This window comes from Ursus maritimus, unplaced genomic scaffold (genome assembly GCF_017311325.1).
Source record: "Ursus maritimus isolate PB19 unplaced genomic scaffold, ASM1731132v1 scaffold_30, whole genome shotgun sequence".
Taxonomy (NCBI): domain Eukaryota; kingdom Metazoa; phylum Chordata; class Mammalia; order Carnivora; family Ursidae; genus Ursus; species Ursus maritimus.
The window spans coordinates 6671880-6698677 of NW_024425564.1; the positions used below are offsets into that span (position 1 = coordinate 6671880).

At 53.1% G+C, this 26798-nt stretch overlaps 3 protein-coding genes across 4 annotated transcripts; all 3 read left to right on the plus strand.

Moving 5' to 3' along the window:
* Positions 1-284: 284 nt before the first annotated feature.
* On the plus strand, positions 285-3827 carry LOC103682295 (heat shock 70 kDa protein 1-like). The gene is made up of 2 exons (XM_008711880.2): positions 285-442; positions 1595-3827. Exon 2 carries the CDS (start codon positions 1608-1610, stop codon positions 3531-3533), a length of 1926 nt encoding a protein of 641 aa, XP_008710102.1. The 5' UTR covers positions 285-442; positions 1595-1607; the 3' UTR covers positions 3534-3827.
* Positions 3828-5178: 1351 nt separating this feature from the next.
* LSM2 (LSM2 homolog, U6 small nuclear RNA and mRNA degradation associated) lies at positions 5179-12388 on the plus strand. The gene is made up of 5 exons (XM_040644810.1): positions 5179-5450; positions 6101-6168; positions 11379-11409; positions 11525-11584; positions 11885-12388. The coding sequence occupies exons 1-5, from the start codon at positions 5448-5450 to the stop codon at positions 12008-12010; spliced, it is 288 nt and encodes a 95-aa protein (XP_040500744.1). The 5' UTR covers positions 5179-5447; the 3' UTR covers positions 12011-12388.
* An 869-nt stretch (positions 12389-13257) lies between these two features.
* On the plus strand, positions 13258-26344 carry VARS1 (valyl-tRNA synthetase 1). 2 transcript variants are annotated; one of them, XM_040644811.1, is made up of 30 exons: positions 13258-13431; positions 13706-14128; positions 15156-15290; positions 15386-15524; positions 15732-15856; positions 15938-16025; positions 16273-16373; positions 16507-16634; positions 19317-19481; positions 19699-19780; positions 20292-20411; positions 20493-20601; positions 20683-20777; positions 21021-21111; positions 21362-21486; positions 21572-21675; positions 21765-21923; positions 22032-22122; positions 22250-22355; positions 22444-22514; positions 22602-22727; positions 23077-23181; positions 23258-23326; positions 23412-23490; positions 23593-23720; positions 24110-24265; positions 24438-24644; positions 24720-24831; positions 24959-25284; positions 26202-26344. In XM_040644811.1, exons 2-30 carry the CDS (start codon positions 13742-13744, stop codon positions 26268-26270), a joined length of 3798 nt encoding a protein of 1265 aa, XP_040500745.1. In that variant the 5' UTR covers positions 13258-13431; positions 13706-13741; the 3' UTR covers positions 26271-26344. The 2 variants fall into 2 exon arrangements, with proteins under 2 accessions (XP_040500745.1, XP_040500746.1); XM_040644812.1 differs by having other exon boundaries at positions 15941-16025.
* The last annotated feature ends 454 nt before the right edge of the window (positions 26345-26798 follow it).

Genomic DNA, 26798 nt, shown 5'->3' on the forward strand with positions numbered 1-26798 from the left:
TTCTGGGACCAATCGGCATCCTGGGTGCCGCCCCTCCCAGAACTCTCCAGACTCTTCTAGGGCTTTTTGGGGCTAGCGAGCCTTCGGGGAGGGTGGGGTCGGTGCAGGAGGTGGGAGGGGCTGGGAGGGGCTGGGAGGGGCTGGGAGGGGCTGGGAGGGGCTGGGTGGGGCTGGGAGGGGCTGGGAGGGCCGGAGGCAGGGCGGGGGCGAGAGTGTTGACGCGGCTCCCCCAGACGCGTTACAATGGGGGTGCTGCCTCTGACCTCATGCGTTAGTAAGCAATCGGGATGGTAGGACCGGAGTCCGCTCAAAGTTGTAGGGCGGGGCGGGTGGGGGGTGGGGGAACACCGGCTGCGCATTTTGGATGTTGAAGGAGCCCCCACCCTCAGGGGCTCCGCAATCAGAATATTATCAAACTGGATCGGAGGCGGCGGGACAATAGGTGAGCCTGGAGGGCTCTCACTGAAATGGAATGGCAGTAGGCAAGATTAATAGATCCGTGTTGAGAAAATGCTGGAACGTTCTATAGTTTTAGTCTAAGGTAATGGGGCATTGACCAATCAGGGAAGGGGAATTCTGCGGTATGAGCCAAAGTGGGTGGGATTTGTCAGAGCTGCTGGAAAGAGGTGGAGAAGCTCATCTATTAGTGTCTTCAGATAGGTGTCTTTTTCCAGAGGATATCGGAGGAAGAGATTGCATGTTGCGCTCAGTCTCGTCTGAGAAAGTTTGTGAGAGTTTCATTGGGTTCCAAGCAGCCATTTTCAGACTGGCCCAATACTACTCCCAACAAATCCCTAACTGAGAGTAAGGGAGCTGTGGAAGGTAGCTAAACTGAAGGGTGGAGATTAATGTCTCCGGAGGAGACCAGAACATAAAATAATCTTAGTTAAGCAGGAAGACAGGTACAATCGCAGAATAAAACATCACAGATAAAGGAACAAGACAGTTGAGGTAGGCTATGTGAAAATTGAACACAAAATATGCTCACTGCCTCCCACTTGCTTCCAGTTCGCTAAGAATACTTTAGTCCAGAAAGCACTCTCTGTGAAAGAAGGGACTGGAAAAAGATACTTGTACACCGAGTTTATGGCAGCATTATTCACAATAGCCATAAGGTAGAAGCAGGCCAAGGGTTCAAGGAGGGAATGAATAAATAAGCAAAATGTGTTATATACATATAATGAATATCATTCAGCTTTAAGAAGTAAAGAAACTCAGACACATGTTGTAACATAGATGAACTTTGAGGGTATCGTTCTAAGTGAAATCGGCCAGTCACAAAAAGAAATTACTGTATAATTCTATTAATATGAAGGCCTAGAGTACTCAAATTGATAGAGACAGAAAGTAGGGTAGTGGTTGCCAGGGTCTGGAGGGAGGAGGGGAATTGAGAGTGGCTTAATGGGTATAGAATTCTAGTTTTGCATGTTCAAAAGATTTCTGGAGGTTGGTCAACAATATGAATGAACTTACTGCTGAGCAGGACACTTAAAAAACAGTTAAGGTGGTAAATATCAAATTATGTGTATTTTACCACGATTGAAAGTAATAAAAGAGCACCATGCCAAAACTTCATCTCATTTTTTCCTCTCAGGCCTCGGAAGACCATGGCTGCTGCTAAAGGAATGGCCATCGGCATCGACCTGGGCACCACCTACTCCTGCGTGGGGGTGTTCCAGCACGGCAAGGTGGAGATCATCGCCAACGACCAGGGCAACCGCACCACCCCCAGCTACGTCGCCTTCACCGATACCGAGCGGCTTATCGGGGATGCCGCCAAGAACCAGGTAGCCATGAATCCCCAGAACACTGTCTTTGATGCCAAACGTCTGATTGGCAGGAAGTTTAATGATCCTGTAGTACAATCAGATATGAAACTTTGGCCTTTTCAAGTAATCAATGAAGGAGGCAAACCCAAGGTAATGGTGTCATACAAAGGGGAGAAAAAAGCTTTCTATCCTGAGGAAATCTCTTCTATGGTACTGACAAAGATGAAGGAGACTGCTGAGGCTTTTTTGGGCCACCCTGTTACCAATGCCGTGATCACTGTACCAGCCTATTTCAATGATTCTCAACGCCAGGCCACCAAGGATGCAGGTGTGATTGCGGGTCTCAATGTGCTAAGAATTATCAATGAACCCACAGCTGCTGCCATTGCATATGGCTTAGATAAAGCAGGTCAGGGAGAGCGACACGTCTTGATCTTTGATCTAGGTGGAGGCACATTTGATGTGTCCATCCTGACCATAGATGATGGAATTTTTGAGGTAAAGGCCACAGCCGGGGACACCCACCTGGGAGGGGAAGACTTTGATAACAGGCTGGTGAGCCACTTCGTGGAGGAGTTCAAGAGGAAGCACAAGAAGGACATCAGCCAGAACAAGCGAGCCGTGAGGCGGCTGCGCACCGCCTGCGAGAGGGCCAAGAGGACCCTGTCGTCCAGCACCCAGGCCAACTTGGAAATTGATTCACTTTATGAAGGCATTGACTTCTACACATCCATCACCAGAGCCCGGTTTGAAGAGTTGTGTGCAGACCTGTTTAGAGGCACTCTGGAACCTGTGGAGAAGGCCCTTCGGGATGCCAAGATGGATAAGGCTAAGATCCATGACATTGTGTTAGTGGGGGGCTCCACTCGTATCCCTAAGGTTCAGAGGCTGCTGCAGGACTACTTTAATGGTCGTGATCTCAACAAGAGCATCAATCCTGATGAGGCGGTGGCCTACGGGGCGGCAGTGCAGGCAGCCATCTTGATGGGGGACAAGTCTGAAAAGGTACAGGATCTGCTTTTGTTGGATGTGGCTCCCTTGTCCCTAGGGTTGGAAACGGCTGGGGGTGTCATGACAGTCCTGATCAAGCGCAACTCCACCATCCCCACCAAGCAGACACAGATTTTCACCACCTATTCAGATAACCAGCCTGGGGTATTGATCCAGGTGTATGAGGGCGAGAGAGCCATGACCCGAGATAACAACCTCCTGGGGCGGTTTGACCTGACTGGAATCCCTCCTGCACCCAGGGGAGTGCCTCAGATTGAGGTGACCTTTGACATTGATGCCAATGGTATTCTCAATGTAACAGCCATGGACAAGAGCACAGGCAAGGCCAATAAGATCACCATCACCAATGATAAGGGCCGCCTGAGCAAAGAGGAGATCGAGCGCATGGTTCTGGATGCTGAGAAGTATAAAGCCGAGGATGAGGTTCAGAGAGAGAAAATCTCTGCAAAAAATGCTTTAGAATCTTATGCTTTTAACATGAAGAGTGCTGTGAGTGATGAAGGCTTGAAGGGCAAGATTAGTGAGTCTGATAAAAAGAAAATACTGGATAAATGCAATGAGGTCCTTTCGTGGCTGGAGGCCAATCAACTGGCTGAGAAAGAGGAGTTTGATCATAAGAGAAAGGAATTGGAGCAGGTGTGTAACCCAATCATCACAAAACTCTACCAGGGAGGATGCACTGGGCCTTCCTGTGGGACGGGGTATACTCCTGGAAGGGCGGCCACAGGCCCCACCATTGAAGAAGTAGATTAATCTTATCTGGAGTTGGAGAGTTCTAGGGTGCCTCTAAGATGAATTTTGTTCCCCTCATCTTCAAACATTGTTATAATTATTGAATTGACTGTCCTGAACCTAAGTTACCATCCCTCTGGATTCTGACAAAAGAGTCTCATATACCATCTTTTCACAATCCATATTTCTGACTCTTAGGAAAACTAGGCCCCTCTGAACCATTTGACGAATTTGAATGTCTGTTATTTATTTCCAGCCTCCCCAACTTTCTTCTTCCTGTGTGGATGGTTGAATGTCACTCGGTAAATTTGTTCCTAAAACAAATTTCTTCTGGTATCTTTATTGATTCATTATTTTTTAAGTTCATTTTTACTTATTTTAAAGATTTATTTATTTTAGAAAGAGTACGCACATACGCGTGAGCACATGTGAGAACGCTGAGGGGAGGAACAGGGAGAGAGGGTGAGAGAAACCCTAGCAGACTCCACACTCAGCTCAGAGCCCGATGTGGGGCTCGATCTCACCACCCTGAGTTCATGACCTGAGCTGAAACCAAGAGTCTGATGCCCAACTGACTGAGCCATCCAGGAGCCCCTATTTTCTAAAATTTATTTATTTACATAATCTCTACACTCAGTGTGGGGTTCGAACTCATGATCCCAAGATGAAGAGTCATATGCTCTTCTGACTGAGCCAGCCAGACACCCCTCTTCTAGTATCATCAGACTGTGAGTGTACCTTGAAAAGGTACAGAGTTCATGAAGAGCATGAGTGTGGTCTGATTGTGAACTCATTGTGAATGATTAAACTGGTAAGAGGAAAGTATTTGAATTTTCATGAGCTAATTGTTTCAAGCAGGAAAATAACTTTTGATCATCAGGCACTTTTAGCTCCAGCTAGACCAGTGGCTAACTATAGTTTCTGCTTATACTCAGTGATAGACTGGTTTAGGTTCTTAGGGTTCAGCTGGGGGGGACAAACTTCTGCTTGATGTCCTTATGACATTTATAGGTGGGGTCTAGGACATGCAACGTCTGTGTACTCATAGAGTCTATTATTACATCCTTTACATGCAGAAAACATTTTTACAACAAACTGTTGACAAATGGGTAAGATGAGAATTGGGGGATTTAAATCTTATTCCTTGAAAAAAATATTTCACCTACTGTGTCATAATATCAAGTATTTATAAAACCCATAGGGGGCATGAGTACAGAAGTCTGTATAACTGTGCACTTGCGTCCTTTAGTGTTTGAGGGGGCATATTTGGAAGTGAAATATTAGAATGGGAATTTCTACCCCTGAGCAAGCTTCTGTTTGGTTTTACTCAGTCCTTTACAGGACAGCCCTAGGCAAAAGGGTGTAAGAAAGGTGGACTGAGATTGGGTCCTTGGGAGAAATATGTTTACTGGGAACCTTGAATAAAATCAAGATTAGCGCTCAGGCTCCTGATCTCGGGAATTCTGCAACATTTTATTTTTTAAACTTTTTATCGAAGTGTAATGGATATAGAAAAGTGCACAACACAGGAGTTTCCCCAAGTTCCTCGACAGTTTTCAATAGAGTGTCTGCGGGTGGCTCCAACAAGAAAAACCCCAGAGAGGCGATAAGCGTCTTCAAAACTCCGGTAACAGCTCGGGCTCGCGCCTGCGTGGTGCAAGCCCGCCAGTCCGGGAGGAAGTGGGAAGGCAGGAAGACCCGCCCCTTTCCCGGCTTAAGCGCCCCCTGGGCTCTCTCCCGCCGGTTCTCCCCGAGCCGCGAGTTCGCCGCGCGCTCCTGCCATTACTCAGAGCTTCCGCGGCTCTTTTCGTTGCGCCTGCGCGATTTCGTCCCGCCCCACGCGCGGGCTCGCATCCCGGCTGCCGCCCGGCCCCAAGCCCGCTGTTCCCGGCCCTCGCCTTCCAGGTCCGGCCGGCAGCCCGCGGCTTGAGCACCATGGTAGGTACAGTGACGTCACAAGGGGGCGCCCTGGTGGGGGGAGCGCGGGCGTGCGGGCGGGTCGGAGACGGCGGGGGCGGAGAGGCGGTGTCTAGGCTTTGACCCTCGCGGCCAAAGTTGGGCCCTGGGGTTTGCTCCTGTTCATAGTTCCTACGCCTCACATTCTGGGGGGACACACCTGGGAGCAAATGGGATTTTTTTTCCCCCTTGAGTGGGAACAAAACAAAAGAAACGCGCGGGAGAGTTGGGGACAGGAAGGGAGGGAAAAGCTAGATCTCAAGGAGTATTTCTGTGACGGAGGCCAGGCTTTGGGAGGGCGAGAATGGGATGCTTTCTACAATTCTGCCCACTGGGGGTTGGGGGGGCGGCAGAAGCCCAGGAGAGGTGGTCGATTGAGAGACCGAGCCGGAGAGCCCGAGGGGTGCAGGGCAGAGCGTCTCTCTGGAGCTTTAAATCAGGGGCTCAGTCAAGTGTATTTGGGCTCTAGCCAGTCATCTCTGTCATAGTATTGTTTCCTGTGAAGTTTTGAGAACTGTCAGAGATGTGGCGGGGATCCCAATACCAGTATTTGGGAATACTAGCAGAGGGAGGGACACTCCTTCCTACCGTGTACCTTCCCATATGATGGTCTTCCCTCTCTGGCCCGATAGCTCTTCTATTCCTTTTTCAAGTCCCTGGTGGGCAAGGATGTGGTCGTGGAACTCAAGAATGACCTGAGGTAGGTACCTGTTCCAGCAAGTCGGTGGTGGGTGGCTATATGCAGGGCTCTGGAACCTCTTTGACGGCTGGGCAAAGTGGGAGAGATAAAAAAGGAATAAATGACCTGTGCCTTAAGCTTAAGGTACTGGAGAGCTGTCAGAGGGCAGAGGCATCAATTTTTTTTTTTTAACAAAACGAACATTGTTTAGTTTTTTTCTGATAAGTTATTTACTCCTTTGACCCAGCTTATAGAAATGTATGAATCAGTTCCACAAGTAAAAGTGTATTACAAAAGTGTTTGTAGTTTTATTTGCCATAGACCCAAATTGGAACAAATAGCCATTTACAGGGAATGGGTTAAGTTGTGGCACTTCCATACTATGTAGCTGTCACAGAGGAATAAGATATATTGATATGGAGAGCTGTTGCAGAATAGTAGATGTGGCACGATCTCCACATTGTTGAAGAAAATGTAAAGGATAAACCAAAGACCAGTGCAGTCCCTTCTGTCTACTGCTTTACAGCCTGTACCCCCTTGTGTCATTAGCTCCTAATTAGCATCCAGGCATGGATAAATGCTGTATCCTTGGAGAGACTTTTTTCCTGGTCCTTCTAGCCGAGTAGTATCTGTCGTATAGTCTGTTTTCTTCCTAGTGGGTGCTTGTCAAATTGTGATTTCATAAAAGTATGTTTATTGTTTACAGCCTGTCCTTCCTACAGGGCCAGGACCATGTTTAAGCTCACCTTTGTGTGTGTACCTGATGTCTACCGTAGGCCTGGTATATTGTAGGTGCTTAATAAGTATGTATGGAAAGAAAGAGAAATAGCTAACATTTGAAAACATCCTATCAACTAAGCACTATTCTGAATACATTTATTAACTCATTTAATTCTCATAATTCCTCTATAGGAGACATACTGTTGTTGCTATCTTACACATGAGGAAACTGAAGCATAGATAGGTTAAGAAACTTGCTCAAGTCTGCACAACTAGTAAATGACACAGCCAGAACTGAAGTCCAGTTCTGTCTGGTGTGTGCACATTTGCACACTCTCTTCTATTTTTATTTTATTTTATTTTTTTAAAGATTTTATTTATTTATTCGACAGAGGTAGAGACAGCCAGCGAAAGAGGGAACACAAGCAGGGGGAGTGGGAGAGGAAGAAGCAGGCTCATAGCGGAGGAGCCTGATGTGGGGCTCGATCCCATAACGCCGGGATCACGCCCTGAGCCGAAGGCAGACGCTTAACCGCTGTGCCACCCAGGCGCCCCTCTTTTAAATTAAAAACGATCTGTCAGAGAAAGACAAATACCATATGATTTCACTTGTATGTGGAATTTAAGAAACAAAATAGATGAACATGGGGGGAAAGAAAAGAGAGAGGCAAATCAGAAAACTCCTTTTTTTTTTTTTTAAGATTTTATTTACTTATTTGACAGAGAGAGAGAGGGAGAGAGCACAAGCAGGGGGAGCGGCATGGAGAGGGAGAAGCAGGCTTCCCTGCCGAGCAGGGAGCTCAACTCAGGGCTCAGTCCCAGGACCCTGGGATCATGACCTGAGCCAAAGGCAGACGCTTAACCCACTGAGCCACCAGGTGCCCCCAGAAAACAAACTCTATTAACTATAGAGAATAAACAGGATTGCTGGAGGGGAGGGGAGGGGAGGTAGGTGGGGGCATGATGGGTATTAAGGATGGCACTTGCTATGATGAACCCTGGGTGCTCTATGTAAGTGTGAATCACAAAATTCTACACCTGAAGCTAACATTACACTGTATGTTAACTAACTGGAATCTAAATAAAAACTTGAAAATAAATAAATAAAATGGGGTCATATTCTTTATTCAACTGTGAAACTTGCTTTTCATTTGGCAGTATGTTGTGGATATTTTCCACGTCAATAAAGTTGATCTTTAACATTCTTAATGTCTGTATGGCATTTTTATTTAGCTGGCGGCAACTAATTTAATCAATACTTTGCTGTTGGACATTTAGGCTGTTTCCAGTTCCTTGCTTTTACAAATGATGCTGCCCTGGACATCCTTATGTGTGCAACTTTGTACACATCTCTTTCTTTAGGGAAACAAAATCGTTTAAAAAAAATCCTTTAAATGAAGTATACATTTAAAGTATTGTTACTTATTACCTGACTCTCCTTTAGAAACTTCTATTTATTTATTTAATTTTCTCAATTTTTAATTTAAATTCCAGTTAACATAAAGAGTAATATTAGTTTCAGGTGTAGAATTTACTGACTCATCACTTACATTCAACACCCAGTGCTCATCACAAGTGCCCTCCTTAGGGGCGCCTGGGTGGCACAGCGGTTAAGCGTCTGCCTTCGGCTCAGGGCGTGATCCCGGCGTTATGGGATCGAGCCCCACATCGGGCTCCTCCGCTGTGAGCCTGCTTCTTCCTCTCCCACTCCCCCTGCTTGTGTTCCCTCTCTCGCTGGCTGTCTCTATCTCTGTCGAATAAATAAATAAAATCTTTAAAAAAAAAAAACAAAACAAAAACAAGTGCCCTCCTTAATACCTAACTTTTTTTTAAGGATTTTATTTTTAAGTAATCTCTGCACCCAGGGTGGGGCTCAAACCCACAACCCCAAGGTCAAGAGTCGCATGCTTTAACAGACTGAGCCAGCCAGGCGCCCCTCCTTTAGAAACTTTGAGTCAGTGTATCCCCGCACCCCCCTGCCCGCAACAATATCCCCCACGTTTCTTTGTGAGATAATTTCTCAGTATGGGAAACATTGACATGGTATTGATGGCATATAGATTGGGGCCATATAGTGAGTCAAGTATGGAAGTCAGAACCACCTAGGCAATTCTGTGAGATGATTTGTGTCAGAACCACCTAGGCAATTCTGTGAGATGATTTGTGTCAGAACCACCTAGGCAATTCTGTGAGATGATTTGTGTCAGAACCACCTAGGCAATTCTGTGAGATGATTTGTGTCAGAACCACCTAGGCAATTCTGTGAGATGATTTGTGTCAGAACCACCTAGGCAATTCTATGAGATAATTTGTGTCAGAACCACCTAGGCAATTCTGTGAGATGATTTGTTTTTGGTTTTCCTCTTTTCTCCTTTCCGGGTCTTCCACATGGCAAGAATAACTTAGCAGGAACTTAAAAGATTTGAAGGTAGTCCATTGGTATGGGAAAAGAGCTCTCTCACACTTCTTGTCAGACCATTGTTGTGCTATATATTGTTGAGACTGAATGAAATGACACCACCTATGCAGTTTCGAAAGTTACTTCACCGCTGCAGACGGTAATAGGGTGTTGTCAAAGTCTTCCCAGCAGCCTGGGATGTGGGGAAACCACCACCGAGGAAGTATGTCTCTCAGGCAGTGGATTTTAAAGACTTAGAATTTAGCGAAAATTGGGGTCCAACAGAGACTGCCAGCTTTATTTTTGGCAAGATAAGTACCTTTATTTTTTTTTTTAAGAATTATTTATTTTAGAGTGAGGTAGAGAATTTTTTTTTTTTAGAGGGGAGAGGGGCAGAGGGAGGAGGAGGGAGAAAGGCAGGTTCCGTGCTCTGTGCGAGCCCCATGTGGAGCTCGATCTCAACCCTGAGATCATGACCTGAGCCAAAATCAAGAAATTAAAGAGTCCAACACTTAACCAACTGAGCCACCCAGGCGCCCCGGGGAGAGAGAGCCTTAAGTAGACTGAGAGTGGAGTCTGATATGGGGCTCGATCTCATGACCCTGGGATCAAGACCTGAAGAACTGAAAGTGGCTGAAACCAAGAGTCTGACAAAAATATTTTATTTTCTTTTTCATTACAATGCTTTTTAAAAAGATTTTATGTATTTATTTGAGAGAGACAGATCATGAATGGGGGCAGGAAGCAGAGGGAGAGGGAGAAGCAGACTCCCTGCTGAACAGGGAGCCAGACACCAGGCTCAATCCCAGGACCCCAAGATCACGACCCAAGCTGAAGGCAGATGCTTAACTGAGCCACCCAGGTGCCCCCAAGAGTCCGACGCTTAAGCAACTGCACATTACAGTCATTTCATTAAATTTTTTTTAATAACAAAAAAATAGCAAGGGCAATCAAAGTTATTCTTAGGGAAGAAAATATTGACAACCTTTAACATACTACATATGCACTCAACACAACGCTATACTAACTTGTGTTTCTTTGTCTCAGACTTACAAAACCTTTGAGCACATATCAGTGTTTGAGAACCACAGTTCGAAGGAACATAGAATCTGGTGATGACATGCAGGGTGGTTAGGATAAATGTGGCCAGGATGGCGGCTGGCCTAGATTGAGGTGTAATTAGACCTTGGCTTGTAGAGTCAAACTAGAAAGAGAATTATAGAGATGTTAGGAAAATGTCACCACACGATGGGGACATGGGTCATGGAGGATGGTGAAGCACAACTCAGGATTTGAGGTTGTGAGACTGTTGAGGCCATTGCCAGAAAGTAAAGAAGTTGGGAGAGAGGTTGCATGCCTTGGAACCCTGGTGTTCTGATAGCATTCCTCATTCACATTTCAGAGGGCCCAGGGATTGAGGAAGGGAGAGGACATCCTTGTGCCTGCATCATCAAGAACATTATTAAGCTACTTTGTATACTTTATTATTTTTTTAAAAGATTTTATTTATTTATTAGAGAGAGAGATAGCAAGAGAGCATGAGCAGGAGCTAGGGAGTGGAAGAAGCAGGCTCCCCACTGAGCAGGGAGCCCGATGCAGGGCTTGATCCCAGGACCCTGAGATCATGACCTGAGCCAAAGGCAGACGCTTCACTGAGTGAGCCACCCAGGCGCCCCTTGTCTACTTTACATATGGGGTTCCAATGCAACAAATGTTTGAAAATAGCTGATGGTTTGGGGGATCAGACAGATGTGGACTCAAGTCCCTGTTTGTTCTGCACTTGGACACATTACACAATCTCCGAGCCCCCGTTTGGTAATAGCTACCTTGTGAAGTAGCTGTAAAGATTGCAAATACTATGTGGAACACGGGCCTAGTTTGTAACAGTTGTTTAATACCAGCTGCTAAGAGTGCCTTGGTTTTAGGAGATGTGAGGTCTAAAATAACACACTGTGATAAAAGCTTTGTCTTTCTTGTTCCTGGGCTTAGGAATGCCCCCTTTTGGTTCTCTCTTTTCTTGACTTCCCCCAACCATGTTGTTATCCATGCTCTGAAGTCATCTCTCTGTTGATTTTGGTGTAAACTGATTTCTTTCCTCCTTCTCCCCCAACAGCATCTGTGGAACCCTCCATTCTGTGGATCAGGTAAGATATGTAGGAGCTTAGAATGGGGTTTTGGGGAAGGAGAGGGGGGGTTTCAGGGTTGGGTACTTGCATCTTGTCTCTAGAGCTAATGATGGTGTTCATTTTCTCTTCTTAGTATCTCAACATCAAGCTAACTGACATCAGTGTTACAGACCCTGAGAAGTATCCTCACATGGTGAGTTGGTGATGGTGAAGAGGAAACAAGCAGGACGCTCCTGGGTGGATAGCTGACATTCTTTTTTAAAGAGTTTATTTTTATTTATTTAAGAGAGAGAGAGAGAGAGCGTGCCCACGCGAGCTGGCCGGGGGACGGGGGGGTTGGGGGGACAGGCAGACTGGGCACTGCCCAGTGAAGCACCCTGAGGTCACTACGTGAGCTGAAATTGAGTTAGATGCCAAACCTACTAAGCCACCCAGGCGCCCCAGACAGCAGACGCTTTTAAGGGTGTTTTCTAATTTGTCCATCTTGGTCTAGTTGTCAGTGAAGAACTGCTTCATCCGGGGCTCAGTGGTCCGCTATGTGCAGTTGCCGGCAGATGAGGTGGACACACAGTTGCTACAGGACGCAGCAAGGAAGGAGGCCCTGCAGCAGAAACAGTGATGGTTCCTCCTCCCCGCCCTGCCCCTCTTCTGTTGGTAACCTTTCACCTCAAGCTGCAGGACCCCTCCCTCCCATATTTGAGGGTTTTTGTCTTTTTTTTTTTTTTTTAATAGTGGTGGAGACTTTTTTTTTTTTTCCTTTAAGGGATGAGTGGATGAGAATAATAATAGTGGGGAGCAGCTCTCCTGTGTTGAGGAGGGGAGGATAAGTCGGCTGGGGAGCTGCAAAGCCTGCCTTGTCCTCAGCACCTGCCTTTCTCACTCCTTCCCTGGATGTGGTGGGAGAATCTCCCAGATCTCTCCAGGGCAGCATGTGATTCATTTTGGGGATGGAAGGAATCTGTCCCGCATCGGGAATAAACTTATGATGCACACTTGAGTTCTGGTTCTGCGTGTGTTTTGGGACAGAGCCGGGAGCGTGGGAAAGGGATGTTGAATTCATCCAAGCCCTGCTACTCTGTTACGCCAACCAGGAATCCAGCCCAACTTCCCAGCATTATCTGCCACTGTTGTCCCTGGTGTAAACCGCATAATACCTCACCTGGGCTACACCATGTTTCTTGAACTTGCCCCTACCTGTACGGCTCTCCTAGGGTGGTCGTCTGTTCGTGCTGTACCCACAAGGAGTACCTGCTGCCTTTCCATCTCTGTCCTGTTAACCTGACGGTTAATGTTGCGACACCAAAATGCGTTTGATGCTGCTGGATTGCCTCCTCAACCCAGCCAAATCACTGCACGCTTTCTGAATATAACCAATACGACTAATACGAGTGGCATAATTTCTATCGTGGAGAGTTAGGACTGGGAATGAAGCAAACTGGCTCATTCAGCAAACAGGAGTTTCCTCTACACAGGCGTTCTCAGTACTAAGGACCTCCCGGGCCGTTCAGCGCGACGCCTGCTTCTGCGGGAAGGACCGGGCCACCGGGAGGAGGCTGGGCGCCCCCTGGGTCCTCGGCCGCCAGCGCCCGGCCCGCGGGTTCCCCGGCTGCCTGCTGGGCGCCGCCCTCCCGGCCGGCCCGAGGACCCGCGCGGGGTGCCCGCGGTAGCGCCTGACGGGAGCGCGGTCCCGGGAGCGTCCTCCGCTGTGTGCCCGCGGCCCGCGCCGGCCCTCGTGAGCGCGGCCGGCGGCGGGCGGCGCGGCCCCGGGCGGGTGTGGGGCAGGGCAGCGCCCGGCCGCGCAGGCGGAGCACGGCCGCCCGCGCCAGGACCCGCGGGCCCGGAAACGCTCGTTGTCACAAAGGGGGGGAACACGTGGGCGCTCACGGCCCGGCGGCGGTCGCAGGGAGCTGGGGTCGCCCGGAGAACCGCCCACCGTCCCCGCCCGCCTGACTCCTCGGCCCCGGCCGCCAGGCCGGTCCACCTTCGGCCGGCGTTCGGCCTTGAGGTGGCTGTCTGTCTCGGTGTGACCACCTCCCGCCAGTACGTACCTGCGGCCGGAGCCCGCGTCCTGCCGGACGCCGCGGGGCCGGGTTCCCCGAGCCGCCCGCAGTCCCCGAGCACGCGCGATCATGGGGAGTCTCCCACTGGCACTACCACTCCGAGAGCCGGGCCCTTGGCTCTAAGGCCCGGTCAGACCTCCAGCCCTGGGGGTCCTGGGCGCCTGCGGTGCGGGAGTCCCCACGGGGTCCCCTCTGTTCTCCCAGTAGGATGCCTCTGGGTCCCTCAGTCATCCCCTGTCTCTCTTGCTCCTTAGGTTTTCTTCCACCTCGTTCGGACCCCCTGCGTAACCATGTCCATCCTGTATGTCTCCCCTCACCCCGACGCCTTCCCCAGCCTCCGTGCCCTTATAGCAGCGCGCTATGGGGAGGCTGGGGAGGGGCCGGGCTGGGGAGGAGCCCACCCCCGCATCTGTCTCCAGCCACCCCCGACCAGCAGGACTCCCTTTCCCCCACCCCGCCTGCCCGCCCTGGAGCAGGGGCCCGGTGGGCTCTGGGTGTGGGGGGCCACCGCTGTGGCCCAGCTACTGTGGCCGGCAGGCCTGGGGGGCCCTGGCGGTAGCCGGGCCGCCGTCCTGGTCCAACAGTGGGTCAGTTATGCCGACACGGAGCTAATACCAGCTGCCTGTGGAGCGACGCTGCCGGCCTTGGGACTCCGGAGCTCTGCCCAGGACCCCCAGGTGAGTGGGAAGAAGGAAGAGGGGGAAATTTAGAAGAAAGATTAGAATGGGTAATGAGACAGGAAGACAGTGTGTCGGAAGTGGAGAAACACTGATCAAATCCCAGATTGCCACCTGGTATGATAACCTCAGGCAGGTGTTTCAAACTCTGAGGCTTGGGCTTCCCATCTTTGAGAATGAAAGTTTTCACGTTGAGGCGCACGTTGAAAAGATGAAAAGAGGTGTGCAGAGCACAGTCTCGTGCGGTGTGTTTTACAGCCTGGGAGTAGAAGTTTGAGGAGTCGGAAGCTGATGAAGGTGGTTATTGAGAAACATAGGAAAAGACTGGAGAGAGGAGGGGCAGGTGGTGCAGGAGAGGTAGCCATCCTCCCGCAGATGGAGGAGAAGGCAAATGAGGGAAGGAAGGGAGAGGAGAGAGAACTAGACCAGATTGAGTCTGTGTGTCCTTCCAGAGCGGGCCATCTCCTTGCAGAGTTTTGAGCACGTGGTAGATCCTTAGTATTTCATGAAAGAATGAATGAATGAGACGAATATGTGTTTGAGACCCTGGCTTGCTCCCCTATCCAGCTTACTCTGTCTGCCATAGAGGTCCCCTCTCTGGAATGCCTTGTCCCCCTCAGCCTTATTTATTTTTCTTCAGAACACTTACAGAGAAAACTAGGGTAGTGCATTCTGTATTTGCACGTTTACTGTCTCCCCCACTGGAGTGTGAGCTCCATCAGTCAGGGCCTGTGCTTGTCTCCACACTCCTTAGAGAAGTGCCTGTCCTGTAGAACGTGCTAAGTACTTCTTGAAGCGGTTACTGTGTTGCTTCATGCAGTCTAACTTCTGATGTTTAATATATTGCATCTGGCACATAGTGTTCAGCACGAATTTATTGAACAAATGGGAATATTTTTGTAATGACCATTTGGCCTCAGAGGTGGTGATTTGTGGGAGCAGAAGGGGGCCCCATGGATTGGGTGGGGTAGGGGTGGGGATTGAGGTGGGCCCAACCTTGTTTCATACCCCTTCCCTTTCCTGCTAGGCTGCCCTGGGGGCCCTGGGTAGGGCCCTGAGCCCCTTGGAAGAGTGGCTTCGGCTGCACACCTACCTGGCTGGGGAGGCCCCCACACTGGCTGACCTGGCGGCTGTCACAGCCTTGCTGCTGCCTTTCCGTTACGTAAGTCACTGGGGCCTGGAGAAGGACGAGGGCAGCTCCCCTCAGACCTCGCTATAGGGTGACTAAGCATATTTCATTTCTTTTCACCCTCCCAGGTCCTGGACCCCTCTGCCCGCCGGATCTGGGGTAATGTGACTCGCTGGTTCATCACATGTGTCCAGCAGCCAGAATTCCGGGCAGTGCTGGGAGAGGTGGTTCTGTACTCAGGGGCCAGATCCCTCTCTCAACAGCCGGGTGAGGAGGGGTTCCTCGGGGCCTTCTCTGTAGCTCACTTTCCTTTTTTCTCTTAGGAATGACAGGAAGGGGCCTGAGGGAGGATGAGGTGGGAGACCAGCATGGGGAGCCCTGGGCAGCTGGAACGGCCCACCTGAAGCATCGTAGCCTGATGGACTGAGAGGATTCCCCAATGGGCTAAGTTGGCATTTCTGTGCCTCTGTCTAGGCCCTGAAGCCCCTGCACCCCCAAAGACGGCTACTCAACTCAAGAAAGAGGCAAAGAAACGGGAGAAGCTAGAGAAATTCCAACAGAAGCAGAAGACCCAACAGCAGCAGCCCCCCCCAGCGGAGGTGAGAAGCTAAGGGTAGAACTGGAAGGTTGGTGCCATGGTGGGTAGATGATCTCTCTGCCTACATCTCTTCCCTCCTAAGCAGAAGAAACCAAAACCAGAGAAGAGGGGGAAACGGGATCCTGGGGTCGTTACCTATGACCTCCCAACCCCAGCTGGGGAAAAGAAAGGTACGGGAAGGGGGAAGGGACCCCTACCCTTCATTTCCACCCTCCTCAGCTTCTGCTTTTCTTGGTGCTACCCCTTCCTGCTCTGTCCTTGCTCCCACCACTTGGCTTTGGAGGATTTGCACACACCCCAGATCTCCCAATGCCTGTCTGTCCTATGATATGAGCAAGAGAGGCCTGGTGCCTCTGCTGGACCATCGTGCCAGCTGCTCCCAGCCTCAGGCACTGACCCTCCCCATCTCTCCCCCAGATGTCAGTGGCATCATGCCTGACTCCTACAGCCCTCAGTACGTGGAAGCTGCCTGGTACCCTTGGTGGGAGCAGCAGGGCTTCTTCAAGCCCGAATATGGAGTGAGTGGGCTCTTCTGCCCAGGCCTGGAGGACACGTGGGAGGGTGACAGCAGGGCCGAGGGACCCACTGCATGGGAGGGGGCCGGGAAAGGTGATGTGAGACCTTAGCATGTGTCCATCCTTCCTCCCCTAGCGTTCCAGCGTGTCCGCACCGAATCCCCGGGGAATCTTCATGATGTGCATCCCGCCCCCCAATGTGACAGGCTCCTTGCACCTGGGCCACGCACTCACTAATGCCATCCAGGACTCTCTAACCCGATGGTAAGCTCCTGTCCTCTCCTCCAACCGGTTCCCTCGGCCTTCTCCTCCTCACTCTCGTGCTCCCTTCTCTGCCCTGAACGGCCGGCTGTCCTTCTTCCATATGGGCCCTCAGCTCTGCCCCCTGGTGGTGCTCGGCTTCTCTCTCCATTAGTCCCATCTCTGATCATCAGCACCCTCTCCTCGGCAGGCAACCAGCACCCCTCGCTTGCAGACTCTCTTGTCTCCCTTCTCTTGTTACTAAAAATAGCATAATTTTGAGTTAAACAAGAAATATGTGAATATACTTTTGTAGGAAATTTAAAGGTTCAAGTCTCTGACTACATCCCTGTAGCCCTACTCCCTCATGAAATTTAGCCAATTTTACCACTTGTATGTGTATCATTCCAGATCTTTTATCTATTTACTTACAAATACGTGTATCCATAGAAATTTGTAGTTTTCTTTTTGGGTGGGTTTTTCTCTCTCCTGTTCTTTCACATAAGGGATTCACACCAAACGTGTTACTCCACAACTTTTTTTCATACTTAGCCGTCTGTTTTGGAGATCTTTCCTTGTTCTCGTGCACAGACTGACTTCATTCTTTTTCATTGTGGTGTAGCGTTCGACAGTGTGGCTGTACCATAACAGAGTCACTTTCTTATTGATGGTTGTTGCCTAATTTTTCTCTCGAACTCCTGGCTGGAACTCACATTCCTGAATATACTTTCTCAAGTGCGAGTGGAAGGATCTCTCTGGTGTACTACCGGGATGTGAAACTGCTCGGGTGGACGGGCTGCTTATGTTAAGTTGCCTCCAAAATGGCTTCAGTGACTTACACCTCCATGATTGCCTGCGAGGGTATTCGTTCCCCATGCTCTTTCCGACCCTGGCCGTTTTCCGTGTTGGTTTGCCATCCAGATAGGCAAAAACGTGGTACCGCTGTTACTCCTGATTCCCGAGGCCGTGCCTGTTCATGTTTCTCGGCCAGTCAGGTTTCCTTGTGTATGAATCGTCTGTACCTGTCTTTCATCCATTTTTCTATTAATTCTGTTTTTTTTTCTTTAATTGGTTTGTTGGACGATTTTTTAACATTCTGGATATTGGTGTTTTGGTTTGTTACATATACTATAAATGTTTTCTCCAGTTCCAGCACTTGCTGCTCCCCCGACACCCTAACAGTGTTGGCAAGTATATAACCTAATATTCCACAAGACGGGTTCCTTTAAAAAGGTATTTTTTATTTATTTGAGAGAGAGCACAAGCGGGGAACAGGGCAGAGGGAGAGGGGGAGAGAGAGACAGAGAAGCAGACTCTCCAGTGAGTGCGGAGCCCAGTGCAGGGCTCTCAGTCCCAGGACCCTGAGGGCGTGACCTGAGCTGAAACCAAGAGTCGGACGCTTAACCAACTGAGCCACCCAGGCGCCCCTAAAAAAAGTATTTTGAAACAACTTTTTGTCTTTGGAAGCCAAGGTTTGTTTATTATATTTTAAGTTTTGAGAAGTTTTTCTAGGGTCCTACTTACCAGATTAATTTGGTCGAAAAATACTACTGGACAGCACTATGTGCCAGCTCTGCTCTGGGCACTGGGGATATGTCAGATTTAAAATTTTGCGAGGAATTGAAAGCTGGAAAAACAGAGTTGGTTAAATACATATAACACAATGGTCAAGTTACTAACAGAAAAGAATGAACACTTAGAAAACTCTTAAGGTAGCTTTTTATTTATTTATTTGAGAGAAGAGCGAGAGGGCGCAAGGCGGGGGGAGGGGCAGAGAGAAAGGGAGAAGCAGGCTTCCCGCGTTTTTATTTATTTATTTATTTGAGAGAAGAGCGAGAGGGCGCAAGGCGGGGGGAGGGGCAGAGAGAAAGGGAGAAGCAGGCTTCCCGCTGAGCAGGGAGGCCAATGTGGGGCTCGATCCCAGGACTCTGGGATCATGACCTGAGCTGAAGGCAGACGCTCAACCAACTGAGCCACCCAGGCGCCCCGGTTTGCCAGTGTTCTTCAGCTTTGTGTCTTGTTAAAGAAGGCCTGGCCTGCCTCAAAGTTAAAGTCGTTTTCATCTGTGTTCTGTTCTGTTCTTTCTTTCTTTTTTTTTAGTTTTGAAAAGTGTGTCATTTTTTTCTAATGCCTGGCCTGCCTCAAAGTTAAAGTCGTTTTCATCTGTGTTCTGTTCTGTTCTTTCTTTCTTTTTTTTTAGTTTTGAAAAGTGTGTCATTTTTTTCTAATGCTTTTCTAATAGTGTTGAGTTCATGAATCGGACTAGAATTTATCTTTGTGAATGTTGGGAAGTAGGGAAGTAATCAGCTAGTTGTCCCAAACAGATGTATTCAATTGATTGTCCTTTCCCTATTGATAGGAAATGCTACTTTCGACGAATGCTAAGTTTGCTCAGATCTGTTTCCAGACACCGTTTTGTTCCCTTAACCTGTAGCTCTGTTCCTACGTAGTACCTTACTGTTGGAATAATCGTAACCCTTTCCTATGTTTTTGCTTTCTGGTTGGACACAAGCCTCCTATTTGTTCTTTTGTCAAATTGCCTTGGCTGTCCTTGCACGTCTCTCCCTAATTTTAGAATTGGGAGGATCCCTCCTCACCTCCCCTTTCTTTCCTGAGTCCATTAACTCCCTGCCCAGGAGCCCCTTCTTCCTTTGGTGCCACGTCCGCCGGCCCACTCACCTCAGGTCCTCCTGGCTCTTCCCACAGGCACCGCATGCGAGGGGAGACCACCCTGTGGAACCCTGGCTGTGACCACGCGGGCATTGCCACTCAAGTGGTGGTGGAGAAGAAACTCTGGCGCGAGCAGGGGCTGAGCCGGCACCAGCTGGGCCGAGAGGCCTTCCTACAGGAGGTCTGGAAGTGGAAAGAGGAGTGAGTGTGCAGCACCCCGTCCCCTGTCCAGATAAGACGTCTATAGTGTCCAGCCCTGGCTGCAGGGCCAGACCCTCACGGAGGCTGAGGGTCAGTTGGCTCTGGGGCCCAGGTCACTTTCAGAGGGACAAGTGATCCCCGTACTGTCCCGTCAGCCAGCTCAGGTCTCCCTCCAGCCCAGGCCTGAGTGCCTCCGGGCCTGTCCGTCCACTTCCAGGAAAGGAGACCGGATTTACCACCAGCTGAAGAAGCTTGGCAGCTCTTTGGACTGGAATCGAGCCTGTTTCACCATGGACCCTGTGAGTAGGAGGGGGCTCAGGCCTGGGGCAGGAGTGGGAAGCTCCTTAGAGCGAGTAACCCACAGAAGAGAGCACAGACGCTGTGGCCCTCCCCTAGGAGGAGAGCCCACTGCCCCTAGGCAACCACCAAGGGCTCAGCTGCAAATACCACTTCTCACCCCTTCTCGTGGCCCTTGTTACCTGGGAGCTCACATTCTTCCAGGTGGCACATGATAGGGCCTCACTCTCCTGTGGAGCCTGGACTCCCAGGATTCTCTTCACCAGCACCTGGTCCTAGCTGGGTGGCTTCCCTGCCATTTCCAGAGTCCTTGGGCTTGTTGCCTGCCTTTGTGTCCCCATAGCCCTCTCTCCTCTTCAAGAAAAGTACTTCTCTTCTCCAGCCCTCAGAGGGGTCTGTGTGCTGGAGGGTGGGACTTCGGCCAGCCCCGGTCTCACCAGATCCTGCCACCTTGGCAGGTCTGCTTGGGCCCCTAGGCACCTAGGCGCATCTCTGCCTCTCCCTGCTCCCTAGAAACTCTCCGCAGCTGTGACAGAGGCCTTTGTCCGGCTCCACGAGGAAGGAGTCATCTACCGCAGTACCCGCCTTGTCAACTGGTCCTGCACCCTCAACTCAGCCATCTCCGACATTGAGGTGTGCTCCCGCCCCAGGCTTTCTCTGTTTCCACCCCCAGCCCTGGCTCCTAGGCCACTTCTCTTAATACCCGTGTCACAGGTGGATAAGAAGGAGCTGACAGGTCGCACTCTGCTCTCCGTGCCTGGCTATAAGGAGAAGGTGGAGTTTGGGGTCCTTGTCTCCTTTGCCTACAAGGTCCAAGGCTCAGGTAGGAGCTGGGGGGACCAGGGTCCTGGGCTCGGTGGAGAAGGGGCCAGAGCTGAGACCACAAGGCCGCATGTCACCCCAGACAGTGACGAGGAGGTGGTGGTGGCAACCACTCGGATCGAAACAATGCTGGGAGACGTGGCCGTAGCTGTGCACCCCAAAGATCCTAGATACCAGGTGCGGCAGGCGTGCTGCCCACAGCTGGGGAGGAATGCTGGCTGGACGGGGCTCCCTCACTGTGAGTGAGGGTGGGATGGGCACTGAGCCCCTTGGCGGAGGAGAATATTGGCTGAGAAACTCATCTTCAGCTCCTTTCTGGCGCTGAAGATGGAATTTGGGTGTTGGGACAGTCAGGGCCCTGGGGAGGAGGGAGTTGGGTCCAGGCCTTCTTGAGTTTTTGATGTCACCCTTCGTCCCCAGCACCTGAAGGGGAGGAGCCTGACCCACCCATTCTTGTCTCGGAGCCTCCCTGTTGTCTTCGACGATTTTGTAGACATGGAGTTCGGCACAGGTGAGTAAGGGGCTGTCCTCTGGGGAGAGGAGGAGGCCATGAGGCACACTCCGGTCATCCATCTTCCCTCTCAAAGAGAAAGAAACAGGCTTTTCCTGAACCAGCAGGACTTGGGCTAGGTTTCAGGGAACTACTAGAGAAGTGGGAGACGAGGGTGGTCTGGGAGCCACATCTTTCAGTAAAAGGGGGTGTGTGTGGAAGGAGACTCCGCTGAGTCCCTCGTGCCCCGGCACCCCCACGAACGCCCCAGGTGCAGTGAAGATCACCCCCGCACACGACCAGAACGACTATGAGGTTGGGCAGCGGCACGGGTTGGAGGCCATCAGCATCATGGATTCCCGAGGGGCCCTCATCAACGTGCCCCCGCCTTTCCTGGTGAGACTGCCGGGGGTGTGGCGGCCGGGTCGAGAGCCGATGGGGTACCTCGGCGTGGCCGTGACGGGGCCCGTCTCCCACCCAGGGCCTCCCCAGGTTTGAGGCCAGGAAGGCGGTGCTGGCGGCCCTGAAGGAGCGGGGACTCTTCCGGGGCGTCGAGGACAACCCCATGGTGGTGCCGCTCTGCAAGTGAGGCTGGGGGCTGGTGGGGGGGGGAGAGGGGGAGGGGGTCCTTGGGGCGCTCACCACTTGATCCCCGGACCCGTGTGTCCCCGCAGCCGGTCCAAGGATGTGGTGGAGCCTCTGCTGCGGCCGCAGTGGTACGTGCGCTGTGGGGAGATGGCCCAGGCCGCCAGTGCCGCTGTGACGCGGGGCGACCTCCACATCCTCCCTGAGGCCCATCAACGGACGTGGCATGCTTGGATGGACAACATCCGGTGCGTCGGCCCCTCGACGTGGCGGGGGGGATTGGGCGAGAGGCCAGGCAGGGCACAGGCCAGGGCACCTCCCTCCCCTGCCTGACTCACCCCCATCCCCCTTTGCAGGGACTGGTGCATCTCCCGGCAGCTGTGGTGGGGCCACCGCATCCCAGCCTACTTCGTCACAGTCAGTGACCCAGCCGTGCCCCCAGGGGAGGTGAGAGCTAGGCCGGAGCTGGACACTGGCCCATCTCCGGGAGCTGTGGTTTCCTGGGGTCTTTGCTGGCGGGAGGGGGCGGGGCAAGGCAGAGGCTCCCCCTCGGCCCTCACTCTGACTGTGGCAGGACCCAGACGGGCGGTACTGGGTGAGCGGGCGCAGCGAGGCCGAGGCCCGGGAGAAGGCAGCCAAGGAGTTTGGAGTGTCCCCTGACAAGATCAGTCTCCAGCAAGGCAAGGCAGGGCCTGGGGTGGAGGGCAGAGCCGGGGCCCTGATCCTCATCTCTACCTCCTCTGACCTCTGACCTTTGGCCTCCTTCAGATGAGGATGTATTGGACACCTGGTTTTCTTCTGGCCTCTTCCCCTTCTCCATCCTTGGCTGGCCCAACCAGGTATGTTCCTGAGGAACCAGCTTGGGGTGGCGTGGCGGTCTGGGAGGTGGGTGCTTGGCCCACCATCATGCCCTACTCTGCCCTCAGTCTGAAGATCTGAGTGTGTTCTACCCGGGGACGCTGCTGGAGACGGGCCACGACATCCTCTTCTTCTGGGTGGCCAGGATGGTCATGCTTGGCCTGAAGCTCACTGGCAAGCTGCCCTTCAGAGAGGTGTGAAGATTGCCGAGACCCATCCCACAGTCCCTACCTAACCCCCCTCCCGTGCCACAGCTCGGGCTCAGCACGCATGGGGACGCAGGGCACAGCCCGTGGACAGCTGTGGGTGGGCCTGGCCAGTGAGGGCTTGTGGAGACTGTAAGTCGGCCGGGGTTCCACGCAGTGATTCTGCGCCCTGGCTTCCTGGAGGAGGGAGTACCTCTAATTCCCATGAAGGTGCCGAATGTACTGGCAGGGACACCGAGGGGTCTAAGGTTCAGAATGGGGCCAGCTAGGTGCAGGGCCCAGGGCAGGCATCGGGGTCTGGGTGAGGGGAGACATGGTCACGGGCCTTCCTTGCCAGGTCTACCTCCACGCCATCGTGCGAGATGCCCACGGCCGAAAGATGAGCAAGTCTCTTGGCAATGTCATTGACCCCCTGGACGTCATCCACGGAGTCTCCCTGCAGGTGGGGCTGCACTCTGGGCCAGGCCGCGAAGGGCTCTGGGGCTGCGGCCCTCTGACTGCTCGCACCTCACCCTTAGGGCCTCCACGACCAGTTACTGAGCAGCAACCTGGACCCCAGTGAGGTGGAGAAGGCTAAAGAAGGGCAGGTACTGCGGGCGGGCTGCAGGGCTGCGGTGTGGGCCCGGGAGGTGCGGCCGCCTCAAGGTGCCCGCCATTGACTCCTCCCCACAGAAGGCAGACTTCCCAGCAGGGATTCCCGAGTGTGGCACTGACGCCCTCCGGTTTGGACTCTGTGCCTACACGTCTCAGGGTATGGCCTCCAAAACCTCTCCGCCCAGTCCCTTCCCCTTCCCCGCGGTGGGCACAAGTCGGGAGGGAGAATGGGGAGAACTCACCCTTCACTCCCACCCAGGTCGTGACATCAACCTAGACGTGAACCGGATATTGGGGTACCGCCACTTCTGCAACAAGCTCTGGAATGCCACCAAGTTTGCCCTCCGGGGCCTTGGGAAGGGTTTTGTGCCCTCACCGACCTCTGAGGTGAGGGCCTGCCAGGCAGCCAGGTGGGCAGCACCCCCGCAGGCTGCACACCGGCCGCTCTGGCCTCAAGCGTGGCCCATGCTGTGTCAGGATCGCAGCCACAGAGTTGGGTGGCCCAGCCCCTGCCCTGGAGGAGCCTTCATGTAACTGAGGGGATGGATGGACACAGGACAGACAGTTACAGTGAAAGCATGGAGTATTGGGGGTCCTCCCCCAAGGGGGTGGGGGGGCCTGTCCTTTTTCCTCCACACACTGGGTACGTGATGATTGCTTCGGACCTGTCAGGCTCCTGAAATGCAGACGTGCCCATGGTTGCTACCCCCGTGGGCTTCTGCCTCCTCCCCCTGGGCATATAGCGCCTCCTAGCTGACAGGCTCCTTCTTCCCAAGCCTGGAGGCCACGAGAGCCTGGTGGACCGCTGGATCCGCAGCCGGCTGACTGAGGCCGTGAGGCTTAGCAACCAAGGTTTCCAGGCCTACGATTTCCCAGCTGTGACCACTGCCCAGTACAGCTTCTGGCTCTATGAGCTCTGTGATGTCTACCTGGTGAGGAGAGACGGAGTGGGCGGTGGGGGCAGCAGAGCCCTGGGCCTCACTTTGCCAGTGGCTGGCCACGAAATGTGGGCCAACCTGTCACCTTCCCAGTCCTCACAGGCACAGGGAGGGCTGGAGGCTAGACCTTTTCCACCCCTGAGCCCTGTGCTTCCCGGTCCCCTAGGAGTGCCTGAAGCCCGTCCTGAATGGGCTGGACCAGGTGGTGGCCGAGTGTGCTCGCCAGACCCTCTACACCTGCCTGGACGTTGGCCTGCGGCTGCTGTCACCCTTCATGCCCTTTGTGACCGAGGAGCTGTTCCAGAGACTGCCCCGGCGGACGCTACAAGCCCCCCCTAGCCTCTGTATTACTCCCTATCCGGAGCCCTCAGAGGTACGGGGTATGGCCTGGGGGTGGGGGGGTCTGGCTTGCCCACCAGCCTCCCTCACTGCCTCCTCCACCCCACAGTGCTCCTGGAAGGACCCTGAGGCAGAAGCTGCCATGGACCTGGCCCTCAGCATCACGCGAGCTGTGCGCTCCCTGCGCGCGGACTACAACCTCACCCGGATCCGGCCTGACTGTGAGCCTCCGGCCCCCACACCCGCCTTGTCCCACTGTCCCTTCCATCCACTCGGACCGTCATCTGGCGCGGTTGCCTCGTGTCACGTCTCCTGGGGGCCACATCTCTCCTTCCTCCTCCTGCATAGGTTTCCTGGAAGTGACCGATGAGGCCACAGGCGCTCTGGCGTCGGCAGTGTCGGGCTACGTGCAGGCGCTGGCCAGCGCGGGTGTGGTGGCCGTCCTGGCCCTGGGGGCTCCTGTGCCCCAGGGCTGTGCCGTGGCCCTGGCCTCCGACCGCTGCTCCGTCCACCTGCAGCTGCAGGGGCTGGTGGACCCGGCCCGGGAGCTGGGCAAGCTGCAGGCCAAGCGCAGCGAGGCACAGCGCCAGGCACAGCGTCTGCGGGAGCGCCGCGCTGCCTCGGGCTACCCTAGCAAGGTGCCCCTTGAAGTCCAGGAGGCAGACAGAGCCAAGGTGTGTGGTGTGGGTGGGCACTCCTTCGTGTCCCTCACCGGCCGCTCCCTCCATCATCACACCCCGTCCCACAGCTGCACTCTGCCCGGCCCTGGGCAGTCACGGGGGAGCCGGTAGCCTGAGCCCCTTGAGCAGGTGGGGTCCATGTAATCTGTCCTCTTACACGAGGGGCAGGCAGCAGCGGGGGCACAGCCCGGGGTCACACTAGCAAGGTGAGGGTGGGAGGCAGACCTAGAACCAGGTATCCTGCCTCCCAGCCAGAGCCCTTGTGCCTCACCCAGTGCCCGGAACGTGGCATCCCACATGGCCGGGGGCCGGTCTGGGGACCACCTATAGTCAGGAAGCCCAGCGGGTTCACCTGGGGTCTCCAGAGAGGAGCAGTGGGGTGAACCGTGTGGACGCAGAGAGACATGAGCAGAGGCCGAGTTAGGAGCCTTGGCGGCTGAGTGGGGCTGTGTCCGTTCTCCTGGAAGCCCGCGCAGGGCTTGGGGTATTACCGTTGCCATTTTACAAACGGAGGCCCAGCGCCTGCCTAGGAGCCTGCATCCCTAACCTCTGTGCTCCACTATCCACCTGGGGGCGGGGCTGCTGGCCCTGAGGCCCCTTTGTTTTTGGGGACTGACCACTCTAGCAGAAGGCAAGACCTGGGAGGTCAGTGATGCTGGAAGAGAAGACGGGTGCTGCTGGGGAGGCTGGGGAGAATTAGGGGGATGCAGGCCGGCCAAGCTCACACAGTCCCCGAAGTACTCCCTGCCTGTGGTCCTCACCCATCTTTCCTACTCGGACCCCTCGGCCATTGTGGGCATTGTGGGTCACCTGTGTGACCCTGGGCTGTGCCCCCGCTCCTGGCATTTGTCTCCTCTCTTGGGCCTGGGTCCTCACCACCCACCACCTCCTCTCTCTTCTTCCACCCCCAGCTCCAACAGACAGAAGCAGAGCTCAGGAAGGTAGATGAGGCCATTGCGCTATTCCAGAAGATGCTGTGATACACCCGACTCCAATCCTCATAACCCCCAGTGTCCACCGTGGGGGTGGCAGCAATAAAATATTTTACCACAAAGCCATCTGTTGTCTGTGTGTGCTGGGGCTGGGGAGGGGTGCTGAGGGCCCGGATGCCTGCACCCTCGGACGCAGTGGGCGCGAGCAGTGCTAGGGCTGCAGGCCAAGCCAGAGGCGCTGGATGGGCAGAGAGGTGCGTCTGTCTGGGTCTGTCCCTGGCACTGAGCCAGGCCTGAGTCATGTTGCTCACTCCCTTCCTCCTCCCAGCTCTTCTCCACTCACCTCTGCACTGCTGCTGAGGGAGGCCCGCCCTGGTGCCAGCTGCTGCTTGCGGCCTTGGGCGGACATGAGTAGAGGGGCCAGGGGCTGCCGGTGCTGCGCCCGCCCCCCCCCCCGCCCAGGCCTCCCTCCCCCTCCACTGAGTCCCGCTTAGGTTAATTATAACTCTGACCTAAGTGCCCTGTGACGCCACACCGCAGCGGCCCTACGGAGACCCAGCAACCAGGTAGGGGAGA